This window comes from Genypterus blacodes, unplaced genomic scaffold (assembly GCF_046128005.1).
Source record: "Genypterus blacodes isolate CSIRO-AG114 ecotype Tasmania unplaced genomic scaffold, CSIRO-AGI_Gbla_v1 ptg000061l_1, whole genome shotgun sequence".
NCBI classification, from domain to species: Eukaryota; Metazoa; Chordata; class Actinopteri; order Ophidiiformes; family Ophidiidae; genus Genypterus; species Genypterus blacodes.
The window spans coordinates 4177985-4197466 of record NW_027466873.1 but is presented as its reverse complement, the minus strand read 5'-3'; the positions used below and the strand labels follow the sequence as shown (position 1 = coordinate 4197466).

General features: G+C 42.1%; 2 protein-coding genes and 1 non-coding gene across 4 annotated transcripts; 2 read left to right on the top strand and 1 right to left on the bottom strand.

Annotated features, from left to right (window-relative positions):
* Window positions 1-1192: 1192 nt before the first annotated feature.
* trnac-gca (transfer RNA cysteine (anticodon GCA)) lies at window positions 1193-1264 on the bottom strand. The gene has a single exon. It is a non-coding gene; the product is annotated as a tRNA-Cys (tRNA).
* A 1026-nt stretch (window positions 1265-2290) lies between these two features.
* On the top strand, window positions 2291-7975 carry entpd4 (ectonucleoside triphosphate diphosphohydrolase 4). 2 transcript variants are annotated; one of them, XM_076154160.1, is made up of 12 exons: window positions 2291-2403; window positions 2751-2878; window positions 2970-3373; window positions 3538-3688; window positions 3825-3928; window positions 4308-4367; window positions 4484-4614; window positions 5177-5343; window positions 5456-5780; window positions 5904-5989; window positions 6085-6246; window positions 6338-7975. In XM_076154160.1, exons 2-12 carry the CDS (start codon window positions 2871-2873, stop codon window positions 6570-6572), a joined length of 1833 nt encoding a protein of 610 aa, XP_076010275.1. In that variant the 5' UTR covers window positions 2291-2403; window positions 2751-2870; the 3' UTR covers window positions 6573-7975. The 2 variants fall into 2 exon arrangements, with proteins under 2 accessions (XP_076010275.1, XP_076010274.1); XM_076154159.1 differs by having other exon boundaries at window positions 4484-4638.
* Window positions 7976-10263: 2288 nt separating this feature from the next.
* Window positions 10264-17087, top strand: slc25a37 (solute carrier family 25 member 37). The gene is made up of 4 exons (XM_076154304.1): window positions 10264-10561; window positions 12771-12999; window positions 13323-13379; window positions 13606-17087. The coding sequence occupies exons 1-4, from the start codon at window positions 10367-10369 to the stop codon at window positions 14157-14159; spliced, it is 1035 nt and encodes a 344-aa protein (XP_076010419.1). The 5' UTR covers window positions 10264-10366; the 3' UTR covers window positions 14160-17087.
* Window positions 17088-19482: the final 2395 nt, after the last annotated feature.

Genomic DNA, 19482 nt, shown 5'->3' with positions numbered 1-19482 from the left:
CTATTTTCAGCTCTGATATACTGTAAATACACAGCACTTGATTTAAGCATCATGACAGGCCTGTGAGGTGGTGACAGAAGGTCATACACACACAGAATGACAAACACACCTGCCACATCCATCTGTTGCCTATGTGCAACAAGGGACACACTAATGTACAAGAGCTACTCATTTTGCAGCCATCTTGGTCCAATGCAGAGACAGCTTCTGTTGCGTCTTCTAGCACCAAGGCACTCCAGTAATTTCCCTAGATAACTATACCTGCAAGGCCACAGGCACACAAGGTTACAGACAAAATATGTTAAGGTAAAGCTCTGTAACCTTCAATACCTTAATTCTATTCATTTATACTAAATTTGAATTTCCAGGCAGGTTGAAAGAATATTATGTTACAGGTTTTAACCTCAATTTTGCAAAACTATAACTGAGTATCAACTGCAATCAAAATTATAATCCCTGAATTAACACTAAAAAACAGAGCATGGGTTTAATTTGTGCACTTGGTTTGCTGGGATTGGTGGTCTAAATACCACAGCCCTTCCATATAAGTCACTGAAGCAGCTTCTTGTCCTGTTTGCGTTTCCACTTGGCCTAAGCCTCTGATTCCATGACTCACAGCCAGATATTAACCCGTCTCTCATCTCCTCTACCTCGTTTGTCTGTGTGGAGATGATGAAGACAGATGCTGCATCCTACCTACCAACCTCAACACAGCCTGTCATCACCACTAATCCTCTTTGAAAAACACAACACTGTTGTCACGGTTATGCAAATAATTAAAACATTGTTTACAGAAAAGACAAAGAGATAACTGATCAATGACAGCTTTGTCTGTGTTGCACACTTTGGTAACCTTGTGCTGAACATCCCCATGTTTGATTCTATGCAAAACCTCACCACACAGAGTTTTACAGCCAGTAGGCCAGGTCCAATGCAATAGTCCTGTGAGTATAATGATACAATAATGCACTAACACACTAACATGATGCAGATGCTTAGTTTTTTCAATTATATTATGAGTTATGTAGCATTGTATTGAGAATTAACTACTAAAAACTACAGCAAGAGCAAAACACTGGGGTACAGGTTGTTTCTGTAATTCTGTTATTTTAGCTAGAGGGACACTTTGTGGAGACGTCAGATAAGATCATCCTTCAGTAGTACCCAGGTCGGGGAAAAGTTCAATCAAGGCAGGGGGCATCCGGATTTGAACCAGAGACCTCTTCATCTGCAGTCAAATGCTCTACCCCTGAGCTACACCCCCTGATGACACAGTGTACTACCTAGTATTGTAAGGTATGATCTTATGATGTAGTAATACATTTTCCACACTTGATGTTTTATACACTGCCAAAAAACACTGCTTTGACCAAGGCTCGAAAAAAGGAAAAAATGTCAACATGGCGCTGCCCCCTGCTGGCTGTACTGAGCATGTGTGCATCTGAGAGAACTCACCTACACACACGTCAAGTCAAGTCAAGTCAAGTTTATTTGTATAGCCCAATATCGCATACACCGTCTCAAAGGGCTTTACAGACCCACAACATTAGGACAATTCCCGACCCAGCGCAAAGCTCTCAAGGAAGACGAGGAAAAATTCCCGAGAAAACCTCGATAAATGCACACATACTAACTGTGTGTAATTTAACTTTTGACTCAATGTTAAGATTGACGGAGATCTGCATTTCTTTTTTTTTTCCCCTATTGGTTTTTATTGAAGCAAACATTTTACACGACATTGTGCATACACTTTAAGGATATTTTGGAAATCATTTTTTATACAAAAAGAGGGGGAAAGGGAGCGAGAAAGATAGAGAGAAAGAAGGTTGTATTATTATTACTATTGTTGTTGTTAAACTTTACACGTAGACCCTGAGGTAGATGCAAGTAGATTGAAATTGCGATGATCTCATAGGGTGAATACAGTTCTTACAGGATGATGTCAAACAGCAATGTAGGCCAGTACAAATCGCATCACAGGCTGTGGTAGAGAAGGAGAGAAGAGAGAAACAAAAAAAAAGCAAAAAACAAAGAGAGGACATCCCCAGGAGATCTGAATTTGTACACATTCAAACACGTAAAAGTTTAATTGCAAATAACTTTGTGCATATTAACTGGACTGGCTGAATGGCGCTCGTTCTACTGACGGACGCACAAACACAGCTCGCGTTCCACAATCATGTTAATGGGATTAATCAGTAACATAATGGTGGGATGGCTGCGCTCTCTTCAATGCGGGCCGCCCCTTTTTACAAATCAAGCGGACCCCGGCTGTGACTGCCACGTCATTTAGCGGAGACTGGCGACGGGAGCCGAAAGCAGCTAGCGTTAGCAGCGTGCAGCATCTGTCTGTCAACAAACGGCGGTGTTCTTTCTACGAAGGGGGGGATCTGACCTTTGATAGTAAGTACAAGCCACCTGTTAACGTAAATCTGCACATAGGTTGAGTTTCTCGACACTAAAGAGTATTAAAACATCACCGCTTCGGGTTATTTAGCTCGGAAATGTGAAACTCCTTAAAGCTAAGCTAACCCGGGTCATGTTTCCAAGCGGAACTAAGAACATTTTGTTTCTGTGGCTTCTCTCTAATACAGCTTGTAAACACAGGCATGTTTCTCAGCTCTCTTAGTTCCATGGAACTTCAGCTTCACCGGAATATTGTGTGTGTGTGTGTGTGTGTGTGTGTGTGTGTGTGTGTGTGTGTGTGTGTGTCAACTATAACGTTATATTTTCCTGTTTCCCCCCTAAAGGCCATAGTTATAAGGAAGGAAAATGGGATGGAGCCCTGGAACAAACCAACTACAGCTCCTTCCTTTTACTGTTATATTAGTTTTATAAAATAAATCAGCAAATAAAAGACAATCCGCATCATGGGAAGGTAAGGTTGTCCCCCTCCCAGTGAGTCACATACACGTCATGTCTTTAGATGTGTTTACGTCTAACTCCTCTGCCGTTTTGTCTTTGGCCAGGATCAGCATTTCCTGCCTTTTCCCAGCTTCTTGGCATTTCAGCCTGTCGTCCCAGGTTCTCCCTCGGATCGTGATCCCCTCCCTCAGACAGCTGGTCTTCATCGGCCTTGTGGTCTGCCTGGTGGGACTCGTGTACGTAATGCTCATCACTGGAAGGGGACACGCCAGCTGGATCAGAAAGGAAAGCCACTTCCACCGACACTTGGCAAGAGTGACTGATGTGGAGGCAACGGATACGAGCAATCCCAACCTGAACTATGGCCTGGTGGTGGACTGTGGCAGCAGCGGCTCCAGGGTGTTTGTGTATTGCTGGCCCAGGCACAACGGGAACCCTCACGAACTGCTGGACATCCGGCAAATGAGAGATCAAAACCGCAAGCCAGTGGTTATGAAGATCAAACCGGGTAAGATGTGCTTCACAATGTTGAAGAGGAGAAACTAATTCATCTTGTTTTGTAAGAAATTATAAACATTGGTTATAAAGGCATTAAAAAAGACATATTATAACACAATGCTGTCTATTATGAGCTAAACCAACTCAAACATACTTTTGCATTTTTGCTTCCAGGCATCTCTGAATTGGCCAAAACACCCCAGAAAGCCAGTGATTACATCTATCCACTGTTGAGCTTCGCAGCCCAACACATTCCTAAAAATAAGCACCAAGAAACACCTCTGTACATCCTATGCACAGCTGGAATGAGAATCCTCCCCGACAGGTACTGTTCTCTCTGCTTAGTGTAATCCCATCACAAATACTCCCTCTACCTCCCTAAGCTTCTAATCTGTATTTGCCCGTAAATTCAAACAACATAATGCCAGCGTGCCACAAAAGTGAGACCCCCATAATCTCAGTCAACAGGAGGCTCTCCTGGAGGATCTGCGAACAGACATCCCAGTGCACTTCAACTTCCTGTTCTCGGATTCCCATGTAGAAGTCATTTCTGGCAAGCAGGAAGGTCGGTGGAATGACAGTAATAAGATGTAGTGACAGGCACATTTCTCTGAATTGCTGCTTCCTGGTGACTTGAAGAGGCGGAGATCTGTAAATCAAGTTAGGTTAGGTGCTCTCACGCTGTTAAGGAAACAATTGTTGTTGTTATTTATTCATAGTTAATACTTATAGTTAAACTAATTTGTTGTTGTGCTTCTCCTGCCATCTTATCACAACACCTGTGATAAGTTTTATGATTAGGCAAACAGGATTTAGGCAAACAATATACATCTCCATACACAAACTATTGGGATTCTATTGCAAACCATTAAAATCAATGTAATGTGTTTTTACTGCATAATTAATAACGGGATAACTTAACAAATTGTTATATTTGACTTTAGGTGTCTATGCATGGATTGGGATCAACTTTGTCCTGGGACGATTTAACCATGTGCACAACGGTAAGGACCAGGGCCATGATGTTTCACCTCTGTGCCATGTAGATGGTGGAGGCCTTTAACCTTTAACCTTTCAATGCTGCCTGTGCGCCACATCTCACCGCTGTCAAATCCTACAGATGGGGACGCCGTAGTGGAGGTACATGTCCCAGGCAATGATCAGCAGGAGGCGCAGGTGAGGAAAAGGACAGCTGGGGTCCTGGACATGGGCGGCGTCTCCACGCAGATCGCATACGAAGTGCCCAAAACTGTAAGCTTTGCTTCTCCACAGCAGGTTATTATTCACAACCAATTCTGTTTTTGTTCTGCGTTTGTTTTTGTCACTCACCCTTTGTTCTTCTCCCTCCTTCCAACTTCTGTCATTCCCTGGTTAAACCTGTTTGCACCATTTTTGTCCCGTGGAGATGATCTACTCTCCTTTCATCACTATTGAAGGCCTGCTGTAAGCCTGCAGCATGATTCTACAGCAGGATTTAGGAATGAGCATATCCAATACATTTCCTAAACACAATCAAAAACAAGAGAAACTATCCTTAAAATGGATTTGGATTGATGTGAATGTGCTGTAGCAGGTTGAATCAAGACCTATCTGTCCTTTTTAGCTTGTGGTGTTTTCTTTGCATACATGCCGTTTATGCTTCCCCACCATCTTTGTAATTACATTTGAATAAGAAATATTAGCTTTACTGTATTTATCATTGTACATTGATCACCTGATGATGCATGTCGTCTATAATTACCAAATTGGGAAGCATGTGTGAGTTGATGACGTGGATCCTTCCCTCACTGGCTCATTTTTGTCCGCCCTCTAGGAGGAAGTTGCCAAGAACTTACTGGCAGAGTTCAACTTGGGGTGTGACGCGCATCGCACCGAGCACGTGTACCGCGTGTATGTGTCCACCTTCCTGGGTTTCGGGGGAAACGCAGCTCGCCAAAGATACGAGGAGAGCCTCCTCAGAAACACTGCAGCTCGAAACAAGTGAGAGCCACAGCCAGAGCAAATGGCTTCCTTTGCTCACTTTGTGTAAATATTTCATTCACGTCAGTCCACACCATTGGATGAACTTACTGGGTTTCATTAATTTACGCAGGCTCTTAGGCCAGCAGGTGGGTGAGACAGCAGAGTCGCCCCTCCTGGATCCTTGTCTGCCCACTGACCTGCAGGATGAGATCGGGCCGCCCGCACAAAAGCTCCACCTGAGAGGCACGGGGGACTTTGAACGGTGCAGACAGCTGCTGCAACCGTTCCTGAATCGCACCAGTGAGAATCAAACATCCCTGAATGGAATCTACCAGCCAACAATTGACTACAGCAACAGCCAGTTCTATGGCTTTTCCGAGTTCTACTACTGCACAGAGGACGTGTTGCGCATGGGCGGGGATTATAACTCGTCTAAATATGGCCAAGCTGCCAAGGTAAACGTTAGAATAAAAAGTCAGATGTTGCACTGACCTCAGACATACCCTTTGTGCTCAAATTACTTCAGGGTGTGTTTGTTAATTTCCTATGTCTTTGACAACCTGGTTTTGCTTTTGCAGAATTACTGCACGACCAAGTGGAGGACTCTGAAAGAGCGCTTTGACTCTGGCTTATATGCTTCTCACGCTGATCTTCACAGACTGAAGTAAATCACACATAATCACACCACAGCAAAGACACCCTTTACTTTGGACCAAACTGTTTATTTAGCATTTAAACTGTGTTTATGCTCGTGTGCAGGTACCAGTGTTTTAAATCGGCATGGATGTACGAAGTCTTCCACGCGGGCTTCTCTTTCCCAACAAATTACAAAAACCTAAAGACCGCCCTTCTGGTCTATGATAAGGAAGTTCAGTGGACTCTTGGAGCAATCCTTTATAGAACACGCTTCCTGCCTTTGAGGTAAGATTGCCTCAGTAATCAACATTTTCACATAAGTCCTTGTAGCATTAACATGAAAGTACACGAACATGAAATGGTTTGCTTTTCGCAGAGACATCCAGCAGGAGAGCCTGAAAGCGGTGCACTCTCACTGGCGGCACAGCTTCTCATTTGTCAACAACCACTACTTGTTCCTGGCCTGTTTCTTCATCGTGGTCTTGTCCATTATGCTGTATTTACTGCGACTCCGACGCATACACCGGCGCGCCACTCAGCGCTGCACGCCCTCCTCCGTGCCGTGGTTGGAAGAGGGCCTCGGCTCGCCAACGCTCCCCATTAACCTTTGAACCATGTCGGACTTTCCACTGCAAATCTTCACTCTTTTCTTCTCTCAGGCCTTCTGTTGATTCAGTATATTGGCCTTTTATCTGTAGGCTGCTGGAATTACTGGACTGATTTTCCGATCATGTCCACTAAACAGAGATGGTACTCGGCCTTAGACAAACAATGCATATCTTTATGATCTCCCTGAGCCATGAGAATGTTTTGTGTATTTAAAGGTATTTTGTTTGATTAAGAAAAGGTTTTATTTTCATTTACATAAAGATTTAGCATTGCCACCCTTCATCAAGTTCAAATGGCAGCTGCCTCCAAGTGTCTTCAATTTCTATGTCTAGAAATGTTGGAGACAAACATTCTGTCACTTTGCTCGTTAGGTAATCATCCATAAAGAAAAATATATGTGTGTGTCGTCTGTACGTTACATCTCACAAAGTTGCACTCTTAACTTTCACACGGAGGCAGTTTATTTTGAGTTTTTTTTTTAATGTGAGGACACTTGCCTTTATTTTTGCCTTGATACATGCATGGTTAATTTTAATGTTATATTTAAAAAGAACCTGTCATTTCTACCGAAATCGCAAATGCAGTACAATTCACATTTGGTGGAAAGAGCAGTTTAGAATGTTTCCTTTGTGCGTTTCTTTTACAGATCCCTTTGCCTCATATTTGTATAACAAGACAAGTAGCCTGTAATGGCTACATTAGTGCAATATATGTCTTGTCACTGTTGGGAAACCAAAATAAGTCAGCTCAGTACTTGAGGGAATCTGTCTCTCTAAAAGCCCTGCTGAAATGTGTGTGTTATCCTTAACTCGGGTACCTACAACGGGCTTCATTTTCGGAAGCTGTCAAAATATTACTGCTGTGAGGGCAAATTAAATGAAAGTATTGCCAATTATTTATGTATGAAGTCATGTACTGAACTGTTTGCACAAAAGAAAACAAAATAAGTGACACATTGGAATTCATTAATAAAGGTTTTATGTTAAATTTATCTGGCTGGCAATTCCTTGAAGAGTTTAGACTCCACAAATTCGCTTTCCATGGAACAAACGTTGGGGTTGTTACCATTACCCTCCTTAAGTTATTGCTCAACTTTTCCCATTTAAATTATTGTGTGTATTGTGACACTTTTAATCAACAGTAATTTGCATTTGCACTCACCCCAGGCCAGTTGTGTTGGTGTGTTTCTAAATGTAGATAAATCCTACAACCCCAGGCCAGGCTTGTTACTGGAAAAACCGGTTCGTCTAAACAGAATACCACAGTTGAATTGCATAACATGTGAAACAAGATCAGAAAAAAGGCTGTATGTGATATGCAGTGTATGTCAAAGCTGGTGTGCTTACCTCCCACCTGTGTAAAATGTCCTTCACTTCCTGCAATAAAGATGAGAGTTGGATCTGGATTTTTGAAACCTTGCTTTCAGCAGGCATGCAGCGCTGCAGCAACGTCTTAACAACATTTAGGGCTTATGGAAGAGTGGGCGTGTTGGTGGATTAGATCCAGAATTTAAAAGATAAAAAAATTGAAAGCTAATTTTTCACATTGCCACCAATAGCAGCTACTGAAGAGAATCAAAAGACAAAATTTGAGCACCTGCACTTTACTGAATTCACCTGTGAGTGACTTAACCAGAATCTAAACACAGGGACTGAACCAGTAAAATCCTCTTGATAGTAAACAGACAAAGCACATTTTGGCTCATGCCTCCAAACACATCTGGATCACTCTTTTTCAGCTCTTGCATTGTATTGTACCAAAAAAAGGTGGGGTCCTCTGTAGGACTGAATCTGAGCCCCCACCCTCAGTGACATGGTCTAACCTGACATGTCAAATAGTTCATGGGAGGTAAAAGTCAAATATTGTGAAACCATGGTTTTACAGCTGTGACTGTAGTTTCCTTATTGGATGTGTGAATACCACCTGTAACAACACTACTCCACTACAAGTGTCTCTAGAGACATCAAACTCCAACAATGCTTAGTCATCCATATGTCGCTACTACCACTTTGAAGACACTCCTACAGTGACACTGCAGTCTGCTCGGTGTGTATAGGTCAATGAAGCTTGTGTTTCAAAGAAAGGTGACTGTCGTAGGATAGGATAGTAAACAGATCAAGTTAATGGTGTGAGTTGCATCAAAATACTTGCCATCAGATAGTTTGCAAAAAGTCAACTGCTTTTGAGATTAAAATCTTGATGCAAACACAAACTGACTAAAGTCTAATCCAATTTGATCTCAGGTTGAAATCTAAACTAGTGGCTTGCAACAAGAGACAGAGGACGACACTGCCAAAAACATTATAAATTATTAAAAATACAAGTACAGTAATGATAAAAATGTGAAGAGTCATTCAACTTGACTGAGTAGGTAAGTTTATAAGCACAACAAAAACATTTTTCCCAAGTTTTTTTTACAGAAGTTGAAAGTTATCTGCATATATATATATCTTGTGTTTCAAAGCTTGTGTTTCAAAGAAAGGTGACTGTCGTAGGATAGGATAGTAAACAGATCAAGTTAATGGTGTGAGTTGCATCAAAATACTTGCCATCAGATAGTTTGCAAAAAGTCAACTGCTTTTGAGATTAAAATCTTGATGCAAACACAAACTGACTAATGTCTAATCCAATTTGATCTCAGGTTGAAATCTAAACTAGTGGCTTGCAACAAGAGACAGAGGACGACACTGCCAAAAACATTATAAATTATTAAAAATACAAGTACAGTAATGATAAAAATGTGAAGAGTCATTCAACTTGACTGAGTAGGTAAGTTTATAAGCACAACAAAAACATTTTTCCCAAGTTTTTTTTACAGAAGTTGAAAGTTATCTGCATATATATATATCTTTCATAGTGTTCATGCACATTATGAGAAGCAGGGGTGAGGCAGATAAGTTATAAGTTATTATTATTTCTTTCCCCTGTGTGTGATTGGGGGTATAAAAAATCCAAGCAGAAGTTTAAACAACAGCAAAGTTGTAGGGTTTCCTTCAATTTTACACTGACTTTGAACAGACGGTGCCTGATAAGGAGACCAAACCTACTTATCTGCCAAAGGACAACTGTGTGGTTTCATGCCAAGCCCATTCACAATTGCACAGCAAATGTTGCTATTGCCATATCAAAAATTTGTATAAGCAAATTACAATCAAGCATTGAAGCACATGGAAAACAGCCAAGACGCATGAAAACAATACCAATGTACACATAGAGATAATAAGTAAAAAGGCTTATATCATATGTTTTTAAATCTAAAACATTAAATCATAAACATAAACATTTCTTATTGGTGATTGACTATAATGGCCAAATTCAATAGTAAATTAGAAAAGGAGCGATTTGGAGAATTAAAGCATATGGGTGTTGAATTTGCCGAATAATTCAAATTATTAATAAAAAATGTATTCCTACTATTTTTGTAATAGCATGAAAAGCGTATTACTTATTTTCAAAGTTACGAACGATGTTCTTTGTTTCTATCCTTGTATATTATATAAGCTCTTGAAATGAATTTTGTTTTGACTAAAGATGCTCCAAATTGTCAGCAGGATTCTGAAATGTCAGAGCGAATGTACCATGGACACTTTTGATTGGCTATCTTCTACCTTAAGCCCGCCTTTTCCCCTAACTTTAAACGTCGATTGGCCACGCTCCCTCGTAAGCCACGCCTCTTGTCAGCGACGTCACGCGGGCGCAGGGACTCCAGCAGCACCTCTCCGTGATGATGTTGTGGTTCCCCACGCCGCTGACACCTCTGTGAGCCTTCACCCTGAGCGGAGCTGCCCTGCCGCGCATGGAGGTGAGCCCGGACCGTGCGGTGGCAACGGTGGCGATGTCGGAGCTCCAAAGTACCGACGGTGACCCGCTTGATGCCGACGTCGACTACGAGAGCTTGCCACCTCATGTTTCTGTGACTACCCACATGACAGCCGGAGCCGTGGCTGGCATCCTGGAGCACACGGTGATGTATCCCGTGGACTCCGTCAAGGTAACCGGCCAGTGTGGCGTTAAGTCATCCTCGACCCGGAGCACAGACCCGCCGCACTCATTAGCCACGGCACACCGCTAACTACACACCTGCTAACGTTAGCTGTGAAGTAATACAGCCACATATCAGCAGTTAGCCTCGCTGTTAGCTCGTTAACCAGCCCGCCGCCACGAGTCTACTAACTAGTTACTCAGGCTAGTTAGCATTAATGGAAAACACACTAACGAGGGTCAACTGAGGAAAATTAACTGTTTATCCGTTCGCGGTTATTCACGGAGATAATTCCACTTCGCTAACTCGGCAAACTCGACTTGAAGTGTATCGATGGTTTACCAAAGTCACACCGAGGGCTAAATAAGTTCAAAGTTATCAAACAGTTCAGTTTGTATTTATTACCGTGTCATATTTAAATACTTGGCACCAGCGTAGTGTTCTCTCATGCAGACAGTGCATATATAGTTTGACAATTATGCAAAGTTTACGTCTTATTGACCTAAGTGAAGGTCAGCCTCATGGTGTGTGTGTGTGTGTGGGGGGGAGGTATACACACATGTACGGGGAGTAACTAATCATTATATCCATCCATAGATTATTCTATTACTCACGAATGTTAAGGAAATAAAATGACTGAAAAAATAAAAGTAGTGAAAAATTGACCATGGAAAGTTCCCATTTCCCAAGATGACCTCATCAAATTCCTTGTTTCATTTTGCTGCAAGGTTTCGTTTTGTTGCTCAGTAAGAACACACAGCAGCGGTAAGTGCACGTTACAAGATTAGACACAGATTTTGCAAAGCAGTTTCAGCTGGAATTTAACTTTTGAGTGTTCAGACAAATCATTGACACGATTGCTCCACGAGCACTGGTTGTCACGGAGATTTAGTCAGATGATGACTGCAAATTAATCATCCAAGGATCATGTCGAGAAGAAGAACCTACAAGTTTAAAAATTGTATCTGCTCAGGCTCATACCGTGACCGTGACCTTTGCACTCTTCCTTGTATGATTGTCTAACAATGGGGTGTTGTGATAAAGTCAGCCTGCTGCTGTATAATCTTGATTTGTAACGGGCCGCATCATTCGCACACTGCAGGAGAAAATGTCCTCTGTGCGTCACCGTCCCGGTCTTGAGCCCATGTGCCCGTCTGTAGTGTTACACAAGCCATTGTCATCATTTCCTCCAACGTTTTCGTAAACAGCTGGAGAAACACACTCTTAGAATCCCATCATGTTCCTGTTTTATTGTTTAATCTGACAGTTAAAGCTAAGAATTGTGCCGCTGAAACAAGAGGGGGTTAGTTTGATTGTTTTTAAGCAACAAATGTCCAATTAATCAATTTCTCAAATATGGGAATTTGCTGATGCTGATTTGCTGATGTTTCATATACATGTTTTGAAAGTAGGTTGCTCACCAAAACCTCACCGTGGCTTGTAGACTGACGGGCGTTTATACATTTGAAAATAACCAGCTGCAGCCATGCGACGGCCAGTTACACTGCTCTGATCATCTGTTTGGGGCTTTTACTTTGAACACACACAGACCACACACCATCAGATTGTCTCAGGCTCTCACAAAGGCAGTTGCCTTCAGTTTGTACTAATGCTAGGAGGGGGATCTTATCTGCCTCATGCACATTTGGAATCAGCCTCCCAGTAAAGGGTGTGTGTGTAAATGCTCCTCCGTAGTGTTGATTAGTAAACCGTCACTGACTGAGAGATGCCACAACTCGATTGGTAAAAATGAGAAAGAGATAAGGTGCAATGTGTTCTTATAGACGAGTGTGAGTAGATTTGAGCAGCAGCTTGTTTCAAGCGGAACCTTTGAAACTAAGACGTTACAGCAAGCAGATATATGTACAAAAATGTAAATTCTTTTAATATATATTAAATGGATAGCTTCAGTGCAACAATATCTTTAGTTTGGAGCAGTATAATACTAATATGTGTTTGAGGTAAAGTGCGTTAATTGTTTGAATGGAGAATCTACTTAGAGTTGTACAGTGAGCTCCCACGCTGAGCCTCACGGAGACACTCGTCAGTCAGACTGAACCCAACACTGCTGCCAAGAGCACTCCATGACAGAAAAATGTGACGGCATCACTCGCAACAATAAGATGGCCGACACCAGGTGCCTGTGTGTCCTCTTCAAGTCTCTGGACTGAATGTGTCCTGTGACCATGTTCTAAACATATGACCGTATGTTTTTCAGACCAGGATGCAGAGCCTGCAGCCAGACCCCAACGCCCAGTACAAGAGTGTGTATGGGGCTCTGAAAAGGATCATCCAGACGGAGGGGGTCTTCAGGCCGCTGAGGGGCCTTAACATCACCATGATGGGAGCAGGACCCGCCCACGCGCTCTATTTCGCCTGCTACGAACGCCTCAAGCGCTCCTTGAGTGATGTCATTCAGAGCGGCGGCAACAGTCACTTAGCAAACGGTATCCTCGTCTTCCAAACCTGACTTGCACAAGCCTGAAGTATTTTTATAAGATTAAGGACTTAAGTCTTATTCGTCGTTGGCAGACTTAAGTGGTTAACTGAACATGGAGTCATTTGCATAGGAAACACATTCGCCTGAACGCAGTCATAACCCCAACGTGTGCCAGCTTGTATGTGCCGTTACAAAGCTGTTCCAGCGTATAAAGACTGTGTTTTACTTCCTCCCTGACTTCTGCTGGCTTAAAGCGTGTTGGCGGTAAACAAAGGTGCTGTCAAAATGCTTGTAAACGCAATAATTACACACGTGTTTGCCTTTTCACAGGTATTGCAGGGAGTGTGGCCACTGTTCTCCATGATGCAGTCATGAACCCAGCGGAAGGTAAGAAAATATCAATGAACCCGGGGTTTCATCAAAGAGGGATTCCACCATTAGTATCCATCAGATGGGTGCAGTGTGACTGTGGAGGCTCTTGTGGCTGTAGAGGAAGCTGTGATGTCTGGGTTGTCTTTCAAAACACAAACGTCTCTGGTTTCAAAATGTGTGGGTGTCTGGTGTGTGTGCGCGCCAGCTAACATAGTTCCTTGTGTTTCCCGGCGTGGCCCAGTGGTCAAGCAGAGGATGCAGATGTACAACTCTCCCTACCGGGGGCTTCTGGACTGCATTCAGACGGTGACGCGCACCGAAGGCGTGCAGGCCTTCTACCGCAGCTACAGCACACAGCTGACCATGAACATCCCCTTCCAGGCCGTGCACTTCATTACCTACGAGCTCATGCAAGAGCAGCTCAATCCGCAGAGACATTACCACCCGGGCAGCCACATCATCTCAGGGGCGGCGGCTGGAGCGGTTTCGGCAGCCATCACCACGCCGCTGGACGTGTGCAAGACGCTGCTCAACACTCAGGAGAACGTGGCGCTGAACTCCATGAACATGAGCGGACACATAACGGGCATGGCCAACGCCTTCAGCACGGTGTACCGCATCGGAGGCCTGCCCGCCTTCTTCAAAGGGGTCCAAGCTCGCATTATATACCAGATGCCCTCTACCGCCATCGCCTGGTCAGTCTATGAGTTCTTCAAGTACTTTCTCACCAAGCAGCAGCTGGAACAAGAGGCCAGAACGGCGCCATCTTTAATCCGGAGCGTGCCGGAGAACTGACGTGCCACTGCCACGCCCTGAGGAGGAAGGGGGGGCGTGTGCGAGCGTGCGTTCACTGTGTGTGCCAGCGTGCTATTTGGCAACAGCGGCCGTCACCGTCTTGAAAGGAATGTCACCTTTGTCCGGGTTGTGACAGATCGCCCACTTCCGCTTCAATTCTTTGTGAGTCTCCATGTTACTGGATGAAAGGATGATGTCACTGCGACCCATTACCAAACAGAGGTGAAGTGGATTCTGCACGATCACGTTGTCTTGATTGATGTGTGTAGTTCTCACATGGGGACTTTTTATTTATATTATGAGCTTTATTTTCTTAGCTTCCTGAGGCTTGTATTTGATGGAGGCAGGAGAACTACACGGCTGTGGGCTTCTTTTATTTTCTCGCGTATTTATAATGAATTATTAGCACACACACGTCTCACTTTTCTCGCACGGTGAACAAAACAAAAACGCTTTTTCCAAGTGCCTGAAATATTGAAGGCTGCTTCCTATTTTCTTTAGGTTTTTTTTTTCCTTCACATTTCCATCGTTCCACTTTTGTTTCTTGCGATGGCGACTCCTTACATTATATTGCAAGAGCCGCTTCCTGTTTCTAACGATGTGCGGTCGTAGAGATGGATGGTGAACGTAACGTGACAGGATCTCATTTACAGACGTCTTAAACACCAGCCTCTATTGTTTGCAAATCTTTCATTTTTGTTGACTTTTATTAGCTTTAAGTGCAAAGCATACGGAGCGAGCTGCTGTGTGTCTCTCTCTCTCTCTCCGTATGTAGGTGTGTAGGCCGTAACGGTCCAGTTATTTACCTTGTCGAGGCGCTTTACTACGCCGCTTTTAAATCACGCACAAAAATAGTCTAATTCTAAGAGTGCTGCAGTCACAGAAAGAAGGCAGCTTGTTTATCTTTGTGTTCATATTGGTATATAAACGTAGGTTTTCTGGGCCGCTTCATTGTTTTAACCTTGAATGGTGGAATTGTGTCAGCGTTCATACATTTGTAGTGTTGTGTGATTATTTTTTTTGCGTTCTGTGTGCTCTGTTAACGTCACACCTAAAGGTTGTAGATTCTCTTGCAGATGGTCAGGAAGTGCCGTCTGCCACCCAGAATGTAAACTCCATTTGTGTTACCTGGTTGAGAGGCAGTGGAGCAGTTTGACCCGTCACAAGCCGGGTAAAGGCCTCATCAAATCAACCTGTTGACGGGCAATGCTTCCATTTCCCACTTCCACTTTTTATTACAAGTTTCTTGTATGCTCGCCGCTCATTCCAACCACTTCTCCATTTTCTTCTGAGTAGTTAGGAAATTCACGATTCCTCTTTTGACGTTGGTCTGATCCCAACAAGTGGCTGGATTGATTTGTACTCTTCAAAGTCCCATTCAGTGGCCTTCAACACTGCAACACATCTTTTACGCTCGAGTCTGGTAATTGTTACTAAACCAAAGAAGTACAGTACATAATGTTCTATGCATCTTATTTTTAACCTGTCATTTTAATTATGTTCCTGTCTGCTGTAGATTGTGGAAATACTAAATGTTCTCCAATGTTTTCATTCCATGTGTCCATTCACATCGGTGTTAATGTTCTCCAGCACTCTGTGAGATTATGGAGACAACTTGTCGGCCTTCCTCCTCCCGCTCTTTACCCGTTTGATCCCAGAACTAGAACTATTGAGGTAACGATGTCCTGTGTGGTATATTTTTCACCCAAATCAGATTCCACCAGTAGGAGGTGCTAGACATATTTTTACACAGAGCCCCCAAATTATGGATTGATATCAGGATTATACATAAAGTGCATTTCAAATGACAAAGTGTAGCTTTAACTGTCTCATTCAGCTTCTTTGGCTTTATGTGTGTGTGTGTGTGTGTGTGTGTGTGTGTGTGTGTGTGTGTGTGTGTGTGTGTGTGTGTGTGTGTGTGTGTGTGTGTGTGTGTGTGTGTGTGTGTGTGTGTGTGTGTGTGTGTGTGTGTGTGTGTGTGTGTGTGTGTGTGTGTGTGTGTGTGTGTGTGTGTGTGTGTGTGTGTGTGTGTGTGTGTGTGTGTGTGTGTGTGTGTGTGTGTGTGTGTGTGCTAAGCTTGACTGTGTCATACTCCTTTTCTCCTCCTCCCAACATTCTGAATATCATTTTGAACACTTAAACAAAAGCTGTTAGAGTGTGAATAATGTGTGATTGTGGTTGTTTGGGAACATTTTTTGAGAAGTAGGGTCCAATTTTCTTAAACTACTTTCCACTAGTTGGACATGCAGTATGAGACGTACCTGAATGGAGAGAGTTGTTTTGTCCGGCTCATTATAATATAGTAGTAATACGTCCACAGTGTGGATTCTGACGTGTTCAAGGCCCCAGTGAACTTCACAAACTGACTTGTGTCACCACTTGAGGAGGTGGGGGGGCAACCTGGGGAAACTTTTGGAAGTAAGAGAGAAAAAAATGTTTACCTCAGGGCCCCTGTGTTTTTGCCCTTTATGTTTCTTATACTAGGGCCATAACTCCTATTAAATTGTCTTAATTGTTTGCCTGTAATATCCACTCATCTGATCATCTATGAATCAGATGGTAATAAAGTAAAATTGTTGATTGATTTATTGCATTTTTGAAGTCATCACTAATCATTTTGAGTTGGATCATTGTTGTGATTTGCATAGGTTTCATCTAATAATTAAATCTTCTCAAAACAAGAAAACAACAGGCATTATCATGTTCAGGGTTCTTACATTTTAAAAGACAGAAGACTTGACATATAGAAATGTAAATATTTTAAAGATTTTTGCACACAAAAAAAGAAAAGGGGAATTGTGTTGATTTTTGATGAGTGCCATCTACAGAACAAGAATGTTTGTGAGACCGTGTACGTGTGAAATTATTGTGATAATGCTGCTACAGTATGTAACACTGGAGCTGAAATAAAAATGCAAGTGAACAATGTTTCAGTGTGTTTTCTCCGCGAGCTAGGCTGACAAGTTTTTCTTTATTCTTTCAGTAGCAGAATTCAGAGAAGCATCTGGAAAAATCCACGTTATGGAAAATAATTTAACATAAAATTTAATAAATAAACATGATGCCTTTTCAGTAGAATCCTGTATTAGCCTGCTGGAATCTGAAAGTGTTAATTTGACTTTTCATTGCATTTGGCAGTGTGAAAATTAACAATCAATGGTGAAGAATATTGTATTTTTTAAGCCCTCGATTCATATATTTTAATACTTTGAGGTTATTTTGTTTAGTTTAGCATTTTAATAATTTATTTGTAGAATTAAGAACATTCTAGAACAAAACAAACTTGGCCATATTAAATTAAATTATTTTGCTTATTTTTGCTTATTAGGTGGCATCCAATACCCCAAACAAAATTTGCAAAGAGAGGCCTCATTCTTATTTGAAAATACTGTGTTTGTTTGTTGACAAAGTTGTTGATTGTGTTTTCACTTTTTTCATAAAAGATTTGCAACAATTAAGATTTCCTGTGATTTTTGCGTACTTCCTGCCTCACTAGAGTAGCCCCGCCCCCTTCAGCTGCCTCTCATTAACTCACAAACAAACCCACCTGCTCACTTTTACACTCGACTTACATTCATTTAGTTTGAAAAATGATTGGATGAAGAAATAGTTATATATATGAGAAATAAATATGAAGAACATGCGCACCATACAAGAACAGCTTTAGTCAATTTGTCGGTGATTTGATAACGTTATCGTTCAGATTTCCTAGATGGCATCTTCCCAGGGTCAAGTTAAGTCCATACAAGTAAGTAAAAAATAATATGTATACCCCCTTTAAATATCAGACATCAGGCCATTTCTAGCCATTTCTAGACTTAAACTTTAAAATCCCCCAAAAGTGTACAGTTAAAGTGTGTAATTTTTTTAAATCATTCATTGTTTGGATTTAGCCTGTGTTAATAGTTTATTATGTCGATTATTATAGCCTATACGGATGTATCTCACCTGTGTATCCTTGCGCTAACTTTGTAACTTATTTTGAAAACCGGACGTACTCACTCCTGTATCCTTGCGCTGTGCCAAGTAATGTTTCAATGCAATTACCACAAAGACAGGGCGCTGATTGGACGACGGAGTTTCAAATGGCAGCTGGTTCGACGGCAGTACGATGCAGTCCCTCTGTGTAACATGTTTGACTTATGGAGATGCGTCTTATTCAGTGTTTGTGGAAATTCGTGGCTGTTTGAGAGCTATTGCGCCTTCGAGAGGTGACAACCAGTAACTGCAACCGCTATACTTGACCACTAGAGGGCATTACAGTGTCACTTAATGGACGCGTTTAAACTAAACAAATCCCAGTATACTGTATATTATTGAATGTTCAAAATCTGCCGATATTTCTCTGTTCGAAGACGTTTGTAGTCCCTGATAAATAGTAAAGTAATGGGGTTTGTCGAAGGCTTGAGAAATCTGTCTTGAGAAATGTTCGAATAGTTATGTAAGGGTGGGTGAGCGTTTTAGCTGCGTTGCTGGAACTGAATTGTTTTCTTCATTACATTACGATCATTTGGCAGACGCTTTTAACCAAAGCGACTTACATTACATTACCACCCTTCGCAGAGGGGGGAGCAATTGAGGGTTTGGTGCCTTGCTCAGGGGCACCTCGGCAGGTTCTTCCGTGATATGAGGAAACTCTGGCAGTATTTGAAGTTTCAATCATGTGCTCTGGATTATCAGTGTGTAATCCCATACAAGTTATCCATTTACGCTTAAAATATTGATTACTCAGTTATCAACTAATAGAATATCGCAGTGACGGCATATATACAGTATATAGCTGATGTTTATAAACGGGTGTATGCTAAAAAGCTTGTTATTGATCTCAGGTTTGTAATCGAAAATTAAATTGTAGTTTTATTAAGTATTCATGTTTTCTGCCTCTCTGGACAAATGTAATTTAGGATGGTGCAGTTCGGTTTTGTGTTCCCTAGAGGGAGCTAAATCTGACAGTCTTTGTTTGGTATCACAATAAGGAATTTCTACAGCAACATTCACATTACAGGTTAATGAAGCCAGAATTGATTAATGTTTCCTACTTGTGACACAGACCTATCCATCACCCGAACAGTGTCAACAAAAGATACAGGATTGGGGCCACTTGCATATGTGGCTCTACGTCTGTTTCATATCTTATCTCTGTCTGTTACTGCCGTTAGAACGACTTAACTTAACTAAACGCTGGGAACAGTACAACAATGACTGCAGGCTATTATTCCTCTCAGATCTTCATCTAATATGACTATAACTGTGAGATTTTCTGTACATAAGCATCAAAAAGTGACAAATGAACTGATGAATCATGTCTCAGGTATTTCATTTT

Excerpts from the sequence above, each read along its gene's own strand:
- entpd4 (XM_076154159.1), top strand. Across the intron at positions 5,781-5,903 it reads AATATGGCCAAGCTGCCAAG|AATTACTGCACGACCAAGTG; the intron begins GTAAACGTTAGA and ends TTGCTTTTGCAG. Across the intron at positions 5,990-6,084 it reads GCTGATCTTCACAGACTGAA|GTACCAGTGTTTTAAATCGG; the intron begins GTAAATCACACA and ends GCTCGTGTGCAG.
- slc25a37 (XM_076154304.1), top strand. The coding sequence starts at position 10,367 with ATGGAGGTGAGCCCGGACCGTGCGGTGGCAACGGTGGCGATGTCGGAG. Across the intron at positions 10,562-12,770 it reads ATCCCGTGGACTCCGTCAAG|ACCAGGATGCAGAGCCTGCA; the intron begins GTAACCGGCCAG and ends TATGTTTTTCAG. Across the intron at positions 13,380-13,605 it reads AGTCATGAACCCAGCGGAAG|TGGTCAAGCAGAGGATGCAG; the intron begins GTAAGAAAATAT and ends GGCGTGGCCCAG.